This window comes from Chiloscyllium plagiosum, unplaced genomic scaffold (genome assembly GCF_037043375.1).
Source record: "Chiloscyllium plagiosum isolate Xiang-an unplaced genomic scaffold, Cpla_swu_hap1 HiC_scaffold_1, whole genome shotgun sequence".
NCBI lineage: Eukaryota > Metazoa > Chordata > Chondrichthyes > Orectolobiformes > Hemiscylliidae > Chiloscyllium > Chiloscyllium plagiosum.
The window spans coordinates 18,163,400-18,179,199 of NW_028270139.1; the positions used below are offsets into that span (position 1 = coordinate 18,163,400).

Here is a 15,800-nt window from a genome sequence, read left to right on the forward strand (position 1 = left end):
AAATATGATTTGCTTTTCCAAAATGCAGCACCTTGCATTTATCAAAATTAAACTCCATCTGTCACTCCCTTAGCCCATTGGCCCATCTGATCAAGATCCAGTTATACTTTGAGGTAACCTTCACTGTCCACTACACCTCCAATTTTGGTGTCATCTGCAAACTTAGTCAAGGAAGATACCCTTTCACTGAAGGATAGTCAGCCCAGCTTCCAATATCAATCCAGGAGCTAGGGTTCAGTCATTGGGCTGTTTGGGATGGCCAGAATTAAGGTGGCCTCCTCATAGAGGGTAAGGAGCTGAATGTCAGGCCCTCCACACCTGTATTGGCTCCCTCTGTGCCTTTTGTGGGTGATTTACTCCTGAAATGAGAGAAAGGGAGGAGGAGGGAGAGAGAAAGTATGCAATGAAATGGGAGTCACCGGTGTTAGCACTAGTGCAGGTGGGAGAAAGGTGATGCCGCATCTCGAATAAGTAATGCAAAGGACATGCAGGGTTAGTGGTGTGGTGTGGGGAAATTGGTGGGTAAGATTGAATGACAACGTTGAATGACATACTCAGTGCAGTAGAGCATATGGCTTGCTGGGAGGTGGATGTAGTAGCAGAGATAGACAGAGTACGAGATAGCGGAGAGAATAACAGTAGCACTTACCCCAGCAGAACAGAAGTGTTCATTGATTTTCTTCCTAAACTGGTCCTCCAGACAGCTGGACTCGCACTTACCCACATGACAACCTTGGCCCAGGTTGGCAGGGTCTGGTGTCCCAGCCTCCTCGGGCAGTCCAATGGGCAGAGCATATTCCTCCTCTACATCACCCAGTCCACCAGGACCTTCAGTTCCCTGTCAGCAACGCACAGTGCCAATTTCTCCTTATCTAACATATCTGGGGCAATTATCACAAACCCCATTGGGCAGTTCCAGAATGACAGTGCCTAACCGTGTGAACAACAGTCCTTTACAGATACCACCAGCAAAAGGGATTTAGGAATTTCCTGACAGAACAAATTACTTTCCTCTATGTCAAGTGGGAGAATTGAGCTAGTGTCAGATGAGAGAAGTGCCATAGGGCATGGCAGGTAATTAAATGAAGTGAGTTTGGAACAAAAGCACTGGTGTGGTCTAAGCCCTGATGCTGTATTACCATTGTTAAAGTCTGTTTTCTTTTCAAGTTCAGTCTGCTTGGTTTTACAGCATGGACACTCCTCTTCTTCCAAAATTAACCCTTATTTGAACCCTCCTTCTTCCTGGTTAGTTTAAGTGCCATCCACCGCCTTAGTCATTTGACTTGGCATTGTATTAGTCCCACCCTATTTAGTTGTAGGATTTCACTATCAAACTGTTTTCAGCATTAGTACAGCTTATTATAATTATTATAGTTATTATTAAATTCTTAAGAAGAATGAATTGTAAGTGGAAAATTTTCCAAAGGAATGTACTGCCTTCTTTCAATTAGATGCTGAATTTAAAAAAAAATCTCCCTCAGGTGGGTCAAATAATTCAGTTTGTTGCTTGCAGCTTTTTCTAATGATAGTGTTAGGATCCACAAGAGTTCAGTTGGAATCATACTTGTTTTAAGTTCTAAATGTTGATTCAAAGCTGTTTCTGATGTAAGTTGGAGGCTACACTTTGAAGCAAGATCTGCCCATGAGTACACAATTATTTTTCCCTGTAACTCACTTTTCAAAACCTGGAGTATTGACTGCTATCTAGTTCTATTGCCACCAGCAATAATAGCTCATTCATAATGCCATTCTTCATATAAGTGAGATGGAAGGTTATTAAATACAGAGGATGTCATAGATGAATCCCTAAAACCAGTAATGTTATGTAAATATTTCACATTACCTAACCATTATTCTTCACAGGGAGCCAACCTAAACTGGAAATAATGATTTATGGTTTTAAAATTAAGATACCATACAAATTATGTGACCTGGGATAAGTTATAGTTCTGACAAAGATCATTGATCTAAAAGTTTAACAGTTTTTCTCTCTCCACAGATGCTGCCTGACTGCTCAATACTTAAGTCATTTTCTACTTTGTTTCAAATTTCCAACATCCACACTGCAGGATATTTTGCTTTTGGATAAATTATAAATCGATATTCAGGTAAGTGTATGTAAAAACATATTTATTAGTGCTAGTGATGTTTTCATGGACTTGGGATATAATACAGATACAAATAGGTTAATCACTGCTAACTTAAGTAGCAATCTACTGTGTGTGAAAAACATTGCAAAGTAACATTTTCTGCAATGCGGTTTGATCTTACTCCTGAATGTTGACCTGAAAGAGTCTTTTAATGAGAAGCTTCAGAAGCCACAATTGTCTGATTATAAACAACAGCAAAAAAAAACCCAAAATGAACAAATAAGCTACATCAAAACAGATTCAAGTGGAACTTGGCACGTACTGTAACAATTTCACCATGCAGCCATAACACAAAAGTTGCACTTTGCCTTATAATGCCTTTGTAAATTAACACAATAATGCATATATGTCATAATTAAATGTCAAATATTATGGATCTCTTGGTGGAACATAAAAAGAATGGGTAGACATTGATTCACCAGTCGAGAAACAAACTACTCAGTATTTCTATACATCAGCTACATTGAAACATTTCATTCTTATATTACTTTTAAACAGGTCACATGTATGAACTTTTTTACATGGCAAAAACCGATAAGAAACATTTTAAATTATTTTGAAACGTAGTCAAAGCCTTTATTCAGAGAGATGTGTTTGTCATGTGCAAGGATTTACAATTAATCATTCTAAGGCATTAATTATGTCAGTCTCCATAGAACTAGTGTTTTAGTTGCAATGATAACTTTATCTTATGCGCAAGCTTGATATTTGTCCCTGTCCTTCCAATTATACCAAACTAGTTTTGACAAACATACAAGGTTCTCAAAGTTGCTGTCTCATAAACCCAAAAAGCTTCTGAACATGGAGTAGCACCATAAGAAATCTGTCCTATATTACATTTTTTGTGACTTTTCCATCCTTTCAAGGGTGTAATTCTTCTCTTCAGCTTTGGTTCATCCACAGTTTTAATAAGACATCCAGTATCCCAAAGTTGAACTTGAATACTGGGAATGTAGTTTACTTATTTAATCTTTATATTTTGTCTTGCCGCTGAAAATTGTAGCACTTCAGTTTAATTAAAGATCATTCAGCACATGGAATAGCTAAAAGGGTGCTTCAAGGAATTGTAGCTAGCAAATTTTTTAAAGAATTTTGTGACCATTTGCTCATCTATTATAGAAACACTATGTTTATGGTTATCTATTAATTTAATTTTCATACACATACAATTCATATGCTTACAACTTCAAATGATTTACATAATACAGTCCAGAGAATAGCTGCAGCCTGAAACCAGGCCTCATGATATCATTCTAAGTGCAAACTACCAACACATATATAAAAAAAAAAGTATCCTGGGACACGCAAATAGCAAAATATAGAAAATGCTATCAGGATTTTCAAAGTTTTTAAACCTGTTTTTGGTACTGAGGGAATTCACAGTTTGCTACAGTGCTTGTCAGTATTAAGTCATGTAACAGAGAGACATGATCACAAATGATAGCTTTTTTTAAAAAAGTGAGAAATAAGAAGACTGGTAGAACCCCATAAATTAAGTGGTGAATGGTTTGCCTTTATATTGTTAAATGACATGTTGAAAATTAAACAATACACTAGAATACATCATTCCTCCTTGTATTATCTTTGCGAGTCTGGCAAAACAAAATCTGTGAATGATACACAGAGAAGCTGGTTGTGGTCTCATGTAGGTTCATTCCTATGGATATTTTAGGTTGCTGAGATGAAGAGCAGTCTGCAGAGGGCTATTTTCACCGAATGAAGCTCTGCACCCTTTAGTGACCAAAGCCGACACAGCTCGCAAACATTCATAGTGATGCTGCTGGAATATAGTATCTTGTCACTGCAGCTGAACTCCCAGACTAACTATTAGTCTGCATTTCGCATTTTCATCGAATCGTCTGCCAAGATACTTCACCATTACACAGTCAACTCAACAACTTACTTTCTTCAGTTCCTCACTATGGTCTCATTATAAAATAGTTCAGGTCGTCCTTGCTTTTGTCAAACAAAAGGGGAAAGGAGGGTATTGAGGGTCAGGTTACTTTTTGGTCTGAAGAGCGTCCTGGAATTTAGTGCTTGTGTATCGTATATGGAATCCCTTTTTGTTAATTGTGTCATCAGAATGGAAATGAAGTAAAATTGCATTTCCTGTTGAATAGATTTCTTCAGGCGGCTGTAAAATGAAAGAAAAGTAATGATAATAGTAACTATTTGATGATAGAGACGAGGGTACACAAAGCACATGACAATATCTTGCATTTTTACAGCGTCTTTAATATAAAACCTCCCAGGCACTTCATAGGAACATGATCAGACCGAAAACTAACATTGAGACATTAGGAGGAATCACTTACAGCTAGGTTAAAGAGTTATGTTTTGAGTAGTGTTGTATAGGAGGAACAAGGTTTCCTGTAAGCAGGGCACATGTGCAACCACGTAGCGGTCAGGAAGATATGCTCAGAGAAGAATTAGGTCATGCACAAGCAGTATTTCCTTTAAGATACTAGCTGGCCTGGTTGCATAGCATTTTAGAAAGGAACCATGCAGTGCAATAAATGGACCGCCCACAACAAAGGAACCTGTTACAGGAAACATTGATGGAGACACAGAGAGGTTCAGGAAAGGAATTCCAGAACAAAAGACCTGAACAGTTGATGGCATGGCTGCGATGGTGGGCAAAGGAAGTCTGGATGTGTTAAAGGCCAGAATTTGAGGAACACAAAGTTCATGACAAATTGTAGGATTGGAGTAGGTTTCAAAGACTTGGTGCAGAAAGATTGTGGAAAATTTGAACACAGGAATAAGATGTTTAAAGTTCAGACAGTGGTGGAATAGTGTCAATACTGGTCAATGAACAGAATAAATTCTAGTACAGGTTAGGATGCTGACAGCAGAATTTTGAAGCTAATCAGGAGGCCATTAGAATATTTGAATTTTGCCCAGTAAGTCTGGAGGTATCAAATAAGCTCCAACAAAAAATGTACACAATAAGCAATAAAGGCAAAATTAATGGTGTGAGCAGCAGATAGGTCTTTAATGCTATGTCAGCCAAAGAGGTTTTACTTTGTAGTACAGAACTTGAGTATATGCTGAAACAAGGGGTTGAACATTTCAGGAGGAGGGTTGGCTGCTGGCTGTTCCCGTTCCTGTACCCCTTACCCTCCCCTCCTACACAAAAGTCAGTCAGAGAACGACCTATATAGGTCCATTTCCGAGCAATAAGTTTCTGTGGGCGGCATTAACAAGTCGCGGTTGTGATTTCTGGGCTTCACTTGGGAAGAATTTCTACCCTTTGGAGTTTCCAGCCAATCAGATTGTCTGGCAGCTCCAACAGACCTGCAAATGTCAGAGCTCAGTCATGGGCATTGTTGGAATTACAACCAACTCCATAAAAGGAGTCTCAGTGGATCATGGAATGAGGTAACTTGGGGATATTTGATGATAAAGAATAGTTCTCTTGCAGCACCTTGAATGGAAAAGGGTATCTCTAAAGATTATACCCTCTTATCTTCCCAAAGTTTTTAAATTTTTTTATTTAAAAAGGTACTTGATGTCCTTTCAATTTTTTTTTTTACAGTGGGTGACCTGTTTCATCAGCACCTGCCCACATACTATCACGGTCCATACTGTTGAAGCTTTTCAATGTGTACTCATTGGAGCAAAGTTAGAGGAATACCAAATTTCAAAGGAATAATAATTTATACTACTTTTAGAAAGATACTGTTTGGTTGTTAAGTGGGCCTTTAGCAGAGCCATTGGCATTGAGAATGCACCAAAGAAATGTTATCGCCCAAGTTTTTGGTCAAATTCAAACTAGGCAGGTAGACATTTTTTTTGATTACTTACTTACAAGTGTGGAAACAGGCCCTTCGGCCCAACAAGTCCACACCGACCCCCCGGAGCGCAACCCACCCGACTCATTCCCCTACATTTACCCCTTACCTAACACTCGGGGCAATTTAGCATGGCCAATTCACCTAACCTGCACATTTTTGGACTGTGGGACGAAACCGGAGCACCCAGAGGAAACCCACGCAGACACGGGGAAAATGTACAAACTCCACACAGTTAGTCGCCTGAGGTGGGAATTGAACCCGGGTCTCTGGCGCTGTGAGGCAGCAGTGCTAACCACTGTGCTGCCCTTGACCGATCAAGTTATTGTCATAGGAATGCCTCATGGAGTGGTGTACCCCAAATTCACGTTTAGCTGAAAAGACGCAATAGACATTTTCTCTTTTTGAAAAGAACAGGGCCTGACAAAGAAATATATGCGTCTTCTAGCACATGTAACTTAAATATATTGTGAGCCCAACTGCTAATCTTATATTCATTGTTAGTGTAATTCTTAGCAGAATTGTTTAGTGTGTGCTATCCCTTTGAAATTTGGCATTCTTGTAAGTCTGTCCTGATGAGTGCAGTGGTGTGTGTGAGACAAGGAGAGCCCAGGAGCCTCATCCCCTCAGTCTACCTTCCACATTCCCCTTTGATTTCTCCTATTCTTTCCCCCCTCCCCCTCCCCAGTTTTATCCTGTTTCCCAATTCCCCCTCCTCATCAAGATTAAAAGCTTTTCAGCTATTGCCTACAAAGTCACAGAGATGGAAGTGACCAGTCTTTGCATTGTCAGCAAACCTGGAAAGGTTACTCTGGATCTCTTCATCTAATTCATTAACAACAATTGTAAGTAGTCCCTGCTTCGGAGTAACTAGGGATTGACAATAAATGTTGGCCTTGTCTTCATTGAAGTCTATATCCCATGAAAGAATGCTAAAAATGCTGGTCTCACCAGCAATGTCCATATCCTCAGAATCAATACATTTAAAAAATGAATATTGCAGACAGTTTCTATGAAAATAAATTCTGTTAAAAGTAAATTAAGTATTACTTTTGTTAAAACCTTCTCTTCACATAAATTGCTTTTGAGGCTCTCGAAGATTAATCCTGTAAGCAATTATGCCAACATTTGGGTCCCTGAAAATACTTTACATCAAAAAATATTTCAACAATGTCAATTTTGCTCTTTTTGATTTGTATTTCAATCTTATCTTCAGTATTTGTAATTTTGTATTTCCGTTGTATCATCTCAAAACTGCATTCGTATAAAATTCAGTGAATGCTATATTTTATTGTTTAATACGGATTAATGCTGCCATGACATAGCGCTAGTGCAAAGTATGCAAGGAAGCAATGACCCTCAACTCATGTGGGATTCTACTTCAAGGATATTGACAATAACTTGGTCTAAGTAGGTGCAAATGGTGTACAGAGGAACCTTGATTATCCGAAGGACACTGGCAGGGAGTATTTCATTTGGTTAATCGAATTCTGGATAATCGAATGCCAAATAACATAGTTTAGCCAAGCACTGGGACCTTGCAGTCTTGTCGAATAATCCAATAGTTGGATAACCGAATGCCAGATAATCGAGGTTTCTCTGTAAGTACTTAATGAGCTGCCAAAGGGAGTGGTGGAGTTGATATAATTGGAACATTTAAATGACATCTGGATGGGTATATGAATAGGAAAGGTTTAGAGAGATATGGGCCAAATGCTGGCAAATGCGACTAGATTTATTTAGTATATCTGGTTAGCATGGATGAGTTAAACTGAAGGGTTTGTTCCCGTGCTGTTATCTCTCTGACTCTATGACTTGAACACAGTTAATCACATCATTTCTCCAGAGATTTTCAAATCTTCCGTCAACATTATAGAGGGTTAATTGGACCTTTACAGAAATTCAGGGTCAATTTATTTTATTTAAGGAAAATCTGGATATATACATTAGGGACAAGGGGATAGAAAGGTTTGTTTAGGTAACAAAGGTACAAGAGGATCACTTGGAACATTAAGACAGGCATACACTTGTGGGCTGAATCACCTGTGTGTGTTGTAAAATGTGTGTAATTCTATTCTACATTTTCTTAACAATGTAGTTACACCCAATAAGTAAAATTCATCAGTATCACAACCAATTCTTAGAATGATCAATGTTAGCAAATAGCCAGTGTATAACAACCTGCTAATCCATTGAATATGTTATATTTCTTACCCCTGATCCACAGAATTGTCCAAGCCTTGAAGCCGTGGTATCGAATCCATCAAATAGCTCAATAAAGTCATAACCACAGTCAGCTTCCACTTCCACTTCAAACGTTTGGAATGATAATTCAACTCCATAACCTTTCTCTGCTACAATCTGCCACTCACAGTCCACTTGTCCTGGGTAGTTATTGTCTCCAAACTGAGCATGGGAATACAGATCCTTGGATTTTATCTCAGCCTTCAGCCTCCCACCACATTCTAAAACAAAGAATTCACAATGGTATTACAAATTCATACTGTACCACATCCCTTCACGAGATCACAATCACAGACGTGCAAGGCCACATGACCCAGCATATTTCACACATTAATGCCTCACTAAATCAGCATCCAATTGTTCTATAAATGCCCAAGGAGATTGAATCCTCCACTATTCAATCTTAAGATCTATTTCATGCGATGATCATTGTCTTTTTAAATCTGTCTTCAATTTGACATGTACTCCCTGCTTTACCTTGACAATTCAGTTTACAATAACTTTCCAAATATAACCCTTTCCATAGCATTTACTATCTAATATCAAACCGAATTTTGGCATACATAAGTGATATTGAACAAGGTGGCTCAGTGGTTAACACTGCTGTCTCACAGTGCCAGGGACCCAGGTTCAGTTCCTGCCTCGGGTGAATGGCTGTGTAGAGTTTGCACATTCTCCCAGTGTCTGTATGGGTTTGCTCCAGTTTCCTCCCACAATCTAAAGTTGCGCTGATCAGGTGAATTCGCCATGCTAAATTGCCCACAGTGATAGATGCATTAGTCAGAGAGGGTAGGGGAATAGATCTGGGTGGGTTACTCTTCGGAGGGTTGGTGTGGACTTGTTGGGCCCTGTTTCCATATTGTAGGGAACCTAATCTAAAAACAATCAACCCATTATAGCATGGCTCAGTAGCTCTGTTGCGCTGAGTCAGTAGGTTCTGGGTTTAACTCCTTCTCCAGTTGACTCAAATACAAAATCCAGGCCCATGCTCCAGAGCAATAACGAGGGAGTACCACTTGTTGGAGGTGCCATTTATTTGGATGAGTCTTTAAGTGGACAGAATAGAATAGTAACTTATTGTCACTTGTATTTTTACAAAAAATACAGTGAAAACTATTAAGCCAGCATACTCTTGCATCTATACTAATAACAGAAATCATATTAAAAAAACATTAAGACAAAGTCCATCTTTGTCAATTCATGGCTTATGGTCAAATAAAAGACAGGAAGTACATTTTCCATTGCTGCAAAAAGCCACCGTCAAAGCTGCTGAATTAGGCCAGCTTCTAGCACTTTCTGTTTGTATTTCATAAATAAATGACCATGTGTATTACCAGATTCGGGTAAGACAGTAAAGTGGGTCAACATTTAACACTGTTAGGCATTTCAACAGATGAACAATGTTCAAGGCAACATTTTGCATCTCATCACTATTTGTTATTCAATGAATCGGGATGGATCAACTGCAAATGATTTTGGAAAGGTGTTTTAGTATTCGCTCTCGTTTGTGTTGCGGCCTGGCCAATGGTCAAAAGCTGAAAAATAGGATTAGCATAGACAGATTTTTTTTTTAACTGACATGGACATAATGGCCAATGGACTCCTTCTGTGCTATAAATCTCCATGACTTCTCACCCCCTGAAGCTTAACTCGGTCATACACAACTACAGCAGAGCATCCGCAATAAACATAGTCTTCATCTACCAGTACTCAAAGCATTTCTAAAAAGAGAATCACAAGATGAGGTATGGTGATTCAACTAAACCTGCTTCACTCTGAATTAGCATGATGGCCTTCACAGGTACATATTGATAAGTTTCTGAAGAACTGAATCTATAGTTCCTAAGAAAGATTATTAAATGTGAAATGGGAATATTTTGCTAATAGGAAGACAAATATTTCTTACAATTAAGAAAGAATCACAGAAAATTAGAATATTCATAAAAATATAAGAACAACAAAGAAAATTATAGCACAGGAACAGGCCCTTCAGCCCTCCAAGCCTGCGCCGATCCAGATCCTCTATCTAAACCTGCTGCCTATTTTCTAAGGATCTGTATCCCTTTGCTCCCTGTCCATCTCTGTCTAGATAGATTTTAAATGACGCCATCGTGCTCACCTCTACCACCTCCGCTGGCACCCACCACCCTCTGCGTAAATAACTTTTCACACCTATCTCCCCTAAACTTTTGCCTTCTCACTTTGAACTCGTGACCCCTAGTAATTGAGTCCCCCACTCTGGGAAAAAGCTTCTTGCTATCCACCTTGTCTATACCTCTCATGATTTTGTAGACCTCAATCAGGACCCCCCCCCACCTCAACCTCCATCGTTCTAATGAAAATAATCCTAATCCATTCAACCTCTCTTCATAGCTAGCACCCTCCATACCAGGCAACATCCTGCTGAACCTCCTCTGCATCCTTTCCAAAGCATCCACATCCTTTTGGTAATGTGGCGACCAGAACTGTACGCAGTATTCCAAATGTTGCCAAAACAAAGTCTTACACAACTGTAAGATGACCTGCCAACTCTTGTAGGAGAAAGTGTGGACTGCAGATGCTGGAGATCAGAGCTGAAAATGTGTTGCTGGAAAAGCGCAGCAGGTCAGGCAGCATCCAAGGAGCAGGAGAATCGAAGTTTCGGGCATGAGTTGAAGAATGGCTCATGCCCGAAACGTCAATTCTCCTGCTCCTTGGATATTGCCTGACCTGTTGCGCTTTTCCAGCAACACATTTTCAGCTCTGCCAACCCTTGTACTCAATACCCTGCCCAATGGCGGAAAGCATGCCATATGCCTTTTTGACCACTATCAACCCGTGTTGCCATCTTCAGGGTACAATGGGCATGAACACCCAGATCTCTCTGTACATCAATTTTCTCCAGGACTTTTCCATCTACTGTATAGTTCACTCTTGAATTGGATCTCCCAAAATACATCACCTCACATTTGCCCGGATTGAACTCCATTTGCCATTTCTCTGCCCAACTCTCCAATCTGTCTTCTCTAACAGTCCCCTCACTATCTGCCACTCACCAATCTTAATGTTATCTGCACACTTGCTAATCAGACCACCTATACCTTCCTCTAAATCATTTATGTATTTCACAAACAACAGTGGTCCCAGCATGGATCCCTGTTGAACACCACTGCTCACGGTTCTCCATTTTGATAAACACCCTTCCACTATTACTCTCTGCCTCTTGTTGCCCAACCTGTTCTCTATCCATCTTGCTAGTACACCCTGAACCCCATGCAACTTCACTTTCATCATCAGCCTACCATGTGTATCCTTATCAAACACCTTACTGAAATCCATGTATATGGCATCTACAGCCCTCTCTCATCAATCAACTTTGTCACTTCCTCAAAGAATTCTATTAAATTGGTAAGACATGGCCTTCCCTGCACAAAACCATACTACCCATTACTCATAAGCCCATTTTATTCCAAATGGGAATAACAGTATCTTCTCCAGCAGCTTCCCTGCCACTGACGTCAGACTCACTGGTCTATAATTACCTGGATTATCTCTGCTACCCTTCTTAAACAATGGGACAACATTAGCAATTCTCCAGACCTGCGGGACCTTACCCATGTTCAAGGATGCTGCAAAGATATCTGTTACGGCCCAGCTATTTCCTCTCTCACTTCCCTCAGTAATCTGGGAGAGATCCCATCCGGACCTGGGGACTTGTCAACCTTAATGCCTTTTAGAATACCCAACACTTCCTCCATCCTTATACCAACTTGCCCTGGAGTAATCAAACATCTATCCCAAACCTCAACATCCGTCATGTTACTCTCCTGTGTGCAAAGTACCTGTGAAGAATCACACTCATTTTCTCTTATTCCATACATAACTTTCCTCCTTAATCCTTGAGTGGGCCAACCCGTTCTCTAGTTAACCTCTTGCTCCTTATATATGAATAAAGGCTTTGGGATTTTCCTTCAACCGGTTTGCTAAAAATATCTCATGGCCACTTTCAGCGCTGTTAGTTCCTCATTTCAGATTGGCCCTACATTCCCGATATTCTTCTAAAGCTTTGTCTGTCTTCAGTCATCTAGACCTTAAGAATGCTTCCTCTTTCCTCTTAGCTAGTCTCACAATTTCACCTGTCATCCATAGTTCCCTATCCTTGCCATTTCCATCCCTCAGTTTCACATGTCTCTCCTGCACTCTAATCAACCTCTCTTTAAAAGCCTCCTACATATCAAATAAGAAGCCTCATCAAGATTCATTTTTGTATCAAAGTCTCGAAGTTTCTTGACAAACCGAGGCCTTACAAATTATTAATTGCAGATGTTTTAAAGCGCTAATTGTAATAGTCTATCTAATGTTATCTAAAATTACTGCCCATTTTTAAATTCAAAGAAACACATCTGTTTTGACTTTCTGCAGCTTTAATATTGATTTTATATTGAAGTTTGACAATGCAATTTTCTTAAGGTTACCTCAAATTTAAAGCATTGAACTATGTTGCCATCTCTATTCATTGCAAAGGCATTGTGGCTGGCATGAAGCCCAAGGTGCACCAGACAACCTCCTCAGCAACATTCAACAACTTAACAATTCATGCCATAACTGTAGTTTCTGTACAGCTGTTACATCATGACTATTGTCTTGACAGAGCAGGAGAACTTCATAGTGATTGTCTTTTTTATTTATTCAGCTGTAAAATAAAGGACAGTGGGACTAATTTTCATTTAGGACCTCATGCATTTGCTCTGCCCTCTCAGTGATAGTTGCCATATTCAAAGTTAGGCATTTGATAGACCCAGCCGAAACAGACAAACAGGCTTCTGTGCAGAAACTCGATGTTAAATTGTAGCACAAATGGGCAGACCCTTACATAATGCAACCTTCATCACATGGACAACAGAAAGTTAATTCATAAATAATGGATGGTTCAAGAAACCACTGAAAGCAGTTCAGTGATTGGCTGCCAAACTGTTTTAATCTACATGGTTTTGGAGCTGTAAACCATCAGCTCTCCTCCTGAATCAAAAAGAATTACTGCAGGTTATTGTTGCTGCAGCCGTACTTGCCTCTGTGTCACTGTCTGCCCCTCCCACTCTGCGTCAGAGTATTTCAAGACATGCATACAGACCAACCCAGTGTTTGCCTGGAATCTGTTAAATACACTCAACGACCTGGCCTCCACAGCCTTCTGTGGCAATGAATTCCACAGATTAACCACTCTCTGGTTGAAGAGATTTCTCCTTATCTCCTTTACTCTAAGGCCCTTGGGTCCTAGACTCTCCTACCAATGGAAACATCTTCTCAACATCTAATCTGTCCAGACAACTCAGTATTTTGTGTGTTTCAATTAGATCCCCCCTCATCCTTCTAAACTCTATTGAGTACAAACCCAATGTCTTTAACCACTCCTCACACGTTAAGCTTTTCATTCCTGGGACCATTCTAGTAAACTTCCTCTGAACACGCTCCAGGGCCAGTATACCCTTCCTGAGATGTGGGGCCCAAAACTGCACACAATACTCCAAAAGTACTTAAAGAGCCTCAGAAGTACATCCCTGCTTTCATATTCAAGTCCTCTCAAAATAAATGCCAACATTGCATTTACCTTCCTAACTTCTGACTCAACCTGCAAGTTTACCTTGAGAGAATCCTAGATTAGAACTCTCAAGTCTGTTTGCACTTCAGACTTCTGAATTTTCTCGCTATTTAGAAAACAGTCCATTCCTCTATTCTTCCTACAAAAGTGCATGACCTCACACTTTCCCTTGTTGCACTTCTTTGCCCACTCTCCTAACCTGTCCAAGTCCTTCTGCAGCCTCCCTGCCTCCTCCATGAACATAAAACAATAATTTGAAAGTACCATAGAATGATTAAAGCTCAAGAAGGCTATTATTTCTGCAGTGTCTGTGCTGGCAAGAGCAGCACACTTTGTCCCTTGCCCCTGCCCTTTCCCCCATAGCTCTGAAAATATTTTCTCTTCAGATAATTATTTCAGGTCCTGACAGAATTGACCTCCATCGCTCCCAGGTAGTGCATTCCAGATCCTAAACACTTATTGCCTAAAAATGATTTTCCCCATGTTGCAACTGTTTGTCAATCACCTTGCATTGGCCTTCTGGTTTTTAATCCCACAACCAGTGAAAATAGTTTCAGCTCATCCACGCTCTACAGACCTTGCTATGGTTTTGAACACTTTGATCAAATCTCCTTTCAACCCTTTCTCCAATTCACCCACATGCCTAAAATTCTTCATCACTGGAACCATTCGTAAAACTATTCTGCAGCCTCAGCAATATCTTCATATCCTTCCTAAGGAGTGGTGCTCAGAACTGGATACAAAACCTCAGCTGGGGAAGCAGTCACTTGGTGAGGAAGACCTTTTTTTATGGAAACAGAGGATAATGGGTCAAGATTAGAGTGGTGCTGGAAAAGGACAGCAGGTCAGGCAGCATCTGAGGAGCAGGAAAATCAACATTTCGGGCAAAGGCCCTCCTGATGAAGGGTTTTTGCCTGAAACGTCGATTCTCCTGCTCCTTGGATGCTGCCTGACCTGCTGTGTTTTTCCAGCACCACATTAATCTTGACTCTGATCTCCAGCATCTGCAGTACCCACTTCCGCTCAGAGGATAATGGGTGTCCGGAATTCACTGCTGGAGGTGGTTGTGGAAGCAGAAATCCAACACTGTTTTAACAAGTACCTGGATCTGAACCTGAAGTGCTTCAAGCTGCAGGGTCATAAGCCGTATGCTGGCAGGCGGGATTAGAAAGGGTATCTGTGTGTCTTTGGGTCACCATGGACAAGATAGGTCGAATGGTCCCCCTTCTGTGCTGTATCATTTCTATGGTGGTAATATCATTGGACTAGAAATCCAGTGGCCCAGAACTAATCCTCTGATGAAAGGGATCTAAATTCAATTATTAAATATGGAATGTAAAATGGTCTTAGGCAATTACCATCAAATTTAGTCATCCCCTTTCGGGAAGGAAATCTGCCACCCTTTCCTACTCTGGCCTCTGGATCAACAGTGTTGAAATGGACTTTTAAATGCCTTCTGAAACGGCTAAGTAAGTTACTCAGTTAAAGGACAATTAGGGCTGAGCAACAAATGCTGGCTTTGCTGTTGTTGCCAACATCCCACTGAAAAGAATAATGAAAATATAAGGTTGAGACCAAGTCAATATTGTCATAAAATGCTTCCTTTGTTCTCTTAGCACAATTTACTATGACTATGATGCTTTATTAACCCCTCTTGCAAATCTGCTCTGCAACCTCCAATGATTTGTGTACACAAATCTACAGGTCCCTTTACTCTTGCACTTCCTTTGAACTCCGATTATTTCATATTGTCTATCCTCATCCTTCCAACCAAAATAATTTGCTTCACACTTCTCTATATTAAATTTCATCTGCTACTCGCTGGCTCAGTTCATCAGCCGATGCATGTACTTTTGAAACACTATGCCATGTTTATCACATTTCGCAATATTTCCAGATTTCAAGTCACCTACACATTTTAAAACTGCACCCTGCACACCCAAGTTTGTATAATTCACATATGACAAGAAAAGTTTGACAGTGGTCCCTGGGGAACCTTCCTACAATTCGTAAAACCAGTCACCACTCATTTCC

The 15,800-nt window shown here is 40.2% G+C and overlaps 1 protein-coding gene across 4 annotated transcripts in view; it reads right to left on the reverse strand.

The window, feature by feature from the left end:
• Window positions 1-2,109: 2,109 nt before the first annotated feature.
• The window catches only part of tll1 (tolloid-like 1), a 345,702-nt gene continuing 332,011 nt past the window's right edge, over window positions 2,110-15,800 (reverse strand). For all 4 annotated transcript variants that reach the window (XM_087978135.1, XM_043698500.2, XM_087978181.1 and 1 more), the window contains 2 exons: window positions 8,159-8,409; window positions 2,110-4,284 (listed from right to left, as the gene is read on the reverse strand). In XM_087978135.1, coding sequence (XP_087834261.1) covers window positions 4,150-4,284; window positions 8,159-8,409 — 386 coding nt within the window. In that variant the 3' untranslated portion in view covers window positions 2,110-4,149. The remainder of the gene's footprint in view (window positions 4,285-8,158; window positions 8,410-15,800) is intronic.